At 45.7% G+C, this 6,000-nt stretch overlaps 1 protein-coding gene across 3 annotated transcripts in view; it reads left to right on the top strand.

Annotated features, from left to right (window-relative positions):
* The first annotated feature begins 3,113 nt into the window (after positions 1-3,113).
* Zbtb5 (zinc finger and BTB domain containing 5) overlaps positions 3,114-6,000 on the top strand; it is a 32,887-nt gene continuing 30,000 nt past the window's right edge. The window contains exon 1 of one of the 3 annotated variants that reach the window (XM_005326293.4): positions 3,114-3,326. Coding sequence is in view for 1 of the 3 variants with exons in the window: in XM_078047833.1 (XP_077903959.1) it covers positions 3,356-3,471 (116 nt within the window). In the remaining 2 variants the exon portion in view is untranslated. The other 2 variants (XM_078047833.1, XM_040286054.2) reach the window with 2 other exon arrangements.

Below are 6,000 nucleotides of genomic sequence, written 5' to 3'. Positions count from 1 at the left end.
TGTTGGGGTATTTTTGCTGATGATGTCATCAGTGGTACAATTTTTCCAAAAGGAGCCCTCAATTGGCTTGGTGTATCTTCCTCCCTTCTGCTTGTCATGGTCGTTTAGCTAAAATTTGGGGGCCAACAGAGGTGAGGCAAAGAACCTCACCCCCCCCCCGCTGGTACAAAGACCTATCCACAGGTGTGGCTGTATACTGGACCGGTAGTTAGTGACTGGTAAGATCCAATTGCAATGGTACCAACCTAAGACAGGAGGCTGTTGCCTTGAGGTCAGCTCATCCGATAACGGGTAAGGAACATATGTACTATTGGACAACCTAAGGCAGGCACGATCCCTAAGCCACATGCTTGTTGTTTAAACAGAGAGGGGGAGATGTTGAGAGCCACAGACCAAGGGGCCCCAGCAAACTTCCAGCTGCCAGCAAACTTCCAGCTGCCAGCTGATGATTGGCTTACAGCAGCCCAGCAACTTCTAGCTGCCAACTGATTGGCTCCTCTGCGGTGATGCTCATTGGGCTGTTTTCCTGCCCTTTCAGACCACAGAGCTGCTCATTGGGGGACTTTTTTGGCTCCGCCCACACGACCCAGGCAATGGGCCTCAAAAGCAGGAGGAGTGGGGGAGGTTGAGAGGCTTGTGGGAAGCCCGTGGTGGCAGTTGGGCTCTGGAGGTTTTTCCTGAGGAGCTGTTTTGTTTCGTGTGTGTGGTTGTAAAAATAAAGTTCGTTTCTTTTGACAAGTGGCTCCTGAATTGTGCCCAGCCAGACTGTGGCAATAGGGTCTTGCTAAATTGCTCAGACTGGCCTCAAACTTGCTGGCCTGTAACTTGCAATCTTTTTGCCTCAGCCTCCTGAGTAGCTGAAATTACATGTGTATGTTATCATACCCAGTTCTTTTCTTTTTTCCTCCAACAAAGCTCTGGTGTATAGCCTCAGATGTATTTTTCCAAATTTGTATATTTCAATAGCAAACATTTATAGAAAATGCCAATTAGAAGGGAAAGAATGAGTATTTTTAAAAATGTACAAGGATTGAGTCTAGGGGTGCTCTACTACTGAGTTAAATCCCCAGCCGTTTTTTTTTTTTTTAAGTTGTAGATGGACTCAATATCTTTATTTTATTTATTTTTATGTGGTGCTGAGGATCGAACCCAGTGCTTCCACATACAAGGCAAGCGCTCTACCTCTGAGCTACAACCCCAGCCCCCCAGCCGTTTTTATTTGTTTATTTTTGAGACAGGGTCTCAAGAAGTTGTCCAGACTGGCTTCTAACTTGTGATCCACCTGCTTTAACCTCTGAAGTTGCTGGGAATATAGGAACCTGCTGCGCACCAGGTTTAAATTTCGATGGAGATTACCATATTATCTTCAAAGAGAGCATCAGTGATATCCCCATCAGTAATTTGTTTTTTTTTTCTTTAATATTTATTTTTTTTTAGTTATTGGCGGACACAACATCTTTGTTTGTATGTGGTGCTGAGAATCGAACCGGGGCGCACGCATGCCAGGCCAGCGCGCTACCGCTTGAGCCACATCCCCAGCCCCCCCATCAGTAATTTGGAAGGGTGTCCACTTACAAGTCATTTTAACTTTTGACAGTCTGTAAATTTGAGATAGTACCTAGGCCACATAATTATTATAAGGCCCATATGCTTAAGGATCTCCTATAGTGCCTGGTTTATTGTCAATATTCCATATTATCTATTTACCCAATATGGTGATATATATATATGCCTACGAACTATAAAATGTTAGGGAATCTGAACAAAACTGACCATCACACTTTATCCAGGCTTTAAATAAACAAACCCAAAGGACACTTCCAACCGATAACTGAGGGATGCAATCAGCTGAAATGATATTTGGGTGTTAAGTAACATTAGAAATCTGGGAGTTTCAACTTAAGTCCTGGGAACCAGGCCCCCCCACACCAACCGCAAAGAAATCAGCTGCATTCGCGAGCCTTTGTCTCCCAGGCCACGCAGAGCTCCTGGACAGCTCCTGCACAAGGCCCCTAGGGCTTTCATCTTCATCTTTCCCTAGGGAAAGGAGGGCTTCTTCCCACGCCGCAGAGCCGGGCGCCCTGGCGGGACCGCGGCAACACATCTGAGTCAGGGTTCGCGTTCTCCATCCAGCTTGCACCTGGGAGCCTGGCACCAATCCCGGAGCTTGGTCGTTTCTGACCTTGCGACCCTTTCATGTCTGTGATATTGCTGGGAAAGCTTAGCGCTTCCAATTTTTGTTGAGGTGTGGCCAAATATAAACTTGGTTCTGGAGATTACAAGGTTGCATGATCTGGGACGCGGAATGCACAGTCAAGACACAGACTCAGAAATCTGGACCCGCCTGCCAGGCTCTACAGGGGCCGCCGTTTCCAGACTGGCCGCCAAACCTGAGTGGACGTGGGGCATAGTTCCACCTAATTGTCTCAGATGAAAGGCATTTTTTAAATTCGGCGTTTTAAGTATGGATTTGGCTTAACCTAAACAGCTCCTTGGGACTTCGTTTTATCTTTTCTGCCATCTATGTGCTGGGAACAACTTCCCACCGTGTGCGTGGATTACGCCAGGCGAACTCACTTCAAAGAAGGAGCCCCAAAGAACCGAAGGGCCAGCGCTGCGAGGATGGAAAAAAAACTGTTTAGGACCAGGCAAGGGCGGGACGCACTACCCTGCAGGCCCGCCTCCCGGGAGCATTCAGCCCTAAAGCAGTGGTGATTATGATTGGCAGAATTAGGCGGAAAACCCGCTTGTCTAGCCACAGCGGATTTTGATTGGCTGTGGCACACAGTCACTTTTCTATAGTCCAAGCCTGGAGTTGCTTAGTGATAAATCCCGCCTTAAAGGCATTTGATAACAGTTTTAAGGCAAACGGTGATTGGCCAGAGCGCTCACGGATTCGGTCGGTAGTAAACAGAGCCGGGCTCTTGGGACTGTGGATTGGTCAATTTTTCAGGGGGCCGAGTAAATTCCTCCGGGTTCCGCGGGAGACAGGCTGCACTCCACCCCGGCTCCGCCCTCCCCTTTGATGATTGGTTGCATCCCGGTCGTAGGGGAGGAGAAATAGAGCGGGGTAGGTGATCTTGCATTGCGTCACTTCCGTTTACTGTCGGACGCCGCCGCGGTGTTCACAGAGAGACGCGGCGAACCGGCAGAAGGAGCTGAGAGAACGAAAGGAGGGGCGGGCGGGGGGCGGGCGGAAGGGAGAGGAAGTCCCATCACGGAGACGCCAGTCTGGACGTTCCCGCCTCCTCCGACACTATCGGGTCGGATCGGAGAAGGGTCACCGCCTCCTCCAGCGGGGAGAAGGGGGGCGGAGCCCGGCTCAGGTGAGGCGACCCTGTCAGCAAGAGTAGTGATGGCGCGAGCGCGGCACCTGAAGACGGTTGAGCACCCGAGACGCGCCAAGGCATCAGGGAGCGTGCGGACGCGTATTGGTGTCCCCGGCCTATCCCGCCTGTCTTTCAGAAGGGGGTATTGTTACCCTTCGGATCCGAGGGGCACGGCGGGTGGGAGGCGGGTTCTTCTGCGCAGGCGTCCCCAGTGTCCCGACGCCAGGCAGTCTGCCTGCCGGGTGGGGCGGGGGCTCGTTCCCCTGCGGATCTCCGGACGCAGACATAGCTTAACGGGATGGAGTGGGAAAGGCCTCCCGACCTGCAGCTTGACGAAGTGAATAGAGAATCTGGTGCCCTGCGGGAGGAAGTCGGGTGGCCCTCTTGCCCCCATCCTGTGTCTTCTTGAGCGAAGAGGTTTCATTTCATCAGAGAAAGGCCATGGGCGATCTGGATTCGGGAGCCGGCGGCTGACTCGAGGGGTGCAGTCAGTATTTTGGAATGTCCAAACTTGTTATTAAACACTAAGTGTTTAATAACTAAATAGGCATTCATTGGATGTCCACTACTTCAAAGCTTCGTGTAAGAAGCTGTGGGAAATTAGGTGGTTAAGAGACAGCCATCCCTCCTTCTTCCTGTTTGGAAAACAGATTTGTACATAGATACAATATAAAGCAGTGAATGGGGGTGAGTTTTGACTTTTAGGTTTTTTTTCCCTTCTGAAATGGTCATTTACTGTTGTCAGTCTGTCTTCTGGCATAGTAGAAAGTACTGTAGAAGCTATTTCCTAAATAGAAGAAAATTTTAAATAATTTGGAGGAAGAATTTTAGGTAAAGACAATAAAAAGTTTGATGACTAAGTAATGTGTTCTGGTTCTGATTAATTTGAATAGAAGAAACTCTTCACTTTCAAGAACTGAAAAAAAAAGTTTCCAAAATATATATATTTTTGAGTTGTAGCACATAGAAGATGTTAAATACATTGGATATTTCTTTAGAGGTTGAAGAGAATAGAGAATACTGATACCGGTCTTGGAGATCAGGAGAGGGTCCTTGTTCCCCGATGTTGAAAATTAAACACCTGAGAACCGCCTACAAAAATGTAGAAAGCAAGTTTTTTTTTTGTTTTTTTTTTTTAAAGAAAAGATATAGCAATAGACTTCTCCTAAGAGAAGGGATCCTAGAGCTGGGTGTCTGTGTAAGTGGTTTGACTTGCTCTTTTACAGATCCTAGAATCTCCCTTTTAATCATTACCTTCTCTCTTCTCCAAGTAGCCTAAGGGTGGGAAGGAACTGGAGCACTGGAGCTATTGCTAGCAACCTGTTGTGCCCAGGAGTGTAATCCCGGAGGTAACTGTTAGCAAACCATTGTATTTTCAGCCCTCATCTTTTCACTGGATCATTTATTACTACACTTACTACCTGACCTTGGCACTCTGCCTCAGTTTGCTGAGGAATGTGACATTTCCTGTCCACTCGGGCCAGGCAGGGCTACAAGCAGATTGTTTTTTGGCAAAGAAAGCTTATGGGAGAGCAGCATAGTAGACTCATTTTATAGAATTATTCTCTTAACCCCTTGTTCCCACCGTTCTCATCTGTCTCTTTATAATACCGTCCTTAGTCATCATTGGTGATTTATTGTCCTTCATGGGATGTTGTGCCTTAGATAAAAGGTGGGCTTGGAGCCTCATTGTTTTTTGGAGAATTTGCTTTTCATTTGCTAAAGTCTTCTGATTTCCGTGGTGAAGGTGCTTGGCTGTAAGCTAAAAAGTTGGAGGGAAAAGTCCAGATGGGAAGAGGAGAAAGAATTTTAAATAAAAGCCCCTAAGCCTAAAGAAGGCCTTCCACTGTTTGCTTTAACCCTTCTGGAAATCTCAGCAAACTTGGGAACACTGACCTGGCCACCATAGCCAGCTTGGTGACTTGCTAGGTAAGATTAATGGGTTGAAGATCTGTTCTGGGTCCTTGGGTTTTGCTGAATAACGGGACCAGGACTTTGAAAATACTGAGATCAATTTGTTTTTTAGAGATTTGCTGTTTTTCTCTTAAAAGTTGTGTCAAAACCTAACTTTTGGTTATTTGGGGATGCTGACAAGCTGGATTTTGGTTAATTGATGTGTCTAGCAAAATTCTATGAGTGATGGGATTTGGAATAAAAGCATTTTATAGTGGAGTATTTTCCTAAACTTAGGATTAGCGTTCTCAAAAGAGACAGACTGTCACAAAAAGTAGAAGTATTTTTTAAAAATCACTTGAATGGCAAAATGCATGTAAATGTTTTAGTTTTAAAGTACTTAGCATTAATTTTATCATATTAGAGATTTAAAAATATCTTGTGTTCAGTGAAAGTGACAAAACTTACTGTCGTACTGACATAGATTCTTGAATCTGCTTCTTATTTTCCCCGGAAAGGGAAAAAGAGAATGCAAGGTATTGATTCATGTTAGCTTTCAACTTTTTAAAAATGTAAATTAGTTGTAAATACTTAACTCCTCTGTTAGTTTTGAACATATGATTTTTTGTTTTACTGTACTTAACATTTCTCAAATATGGATGTTTTCTAGTAGAGCCAATTTTTGTTTATATAGCAGGTGGGATGAAATATAACACTACACTGTACCTTTTGTCTTAAGTATGGAGTGAGTTCTTATATACTAAAAGACCACTGTTTT

This window comes from Ictidomys tridecemlineatus, chromosome 4, assembly GCF_052094955.1.
Source record: "Ictidomys tridecemlineatus isolate mIctTri1 chromosome 4, mIctTri1.hap1, whole genome shotgun sequence".
NCBI classification, from domain to species: Eukaryota; Metazoa; Chordata; class Mammalia; order Rodentia; family Sciuridae; genus Ictidomys; species Ictidomys tridecemlineatus.
This window is presented reverse-complemented; position numbering and strand designations above follow the sequence as displayed.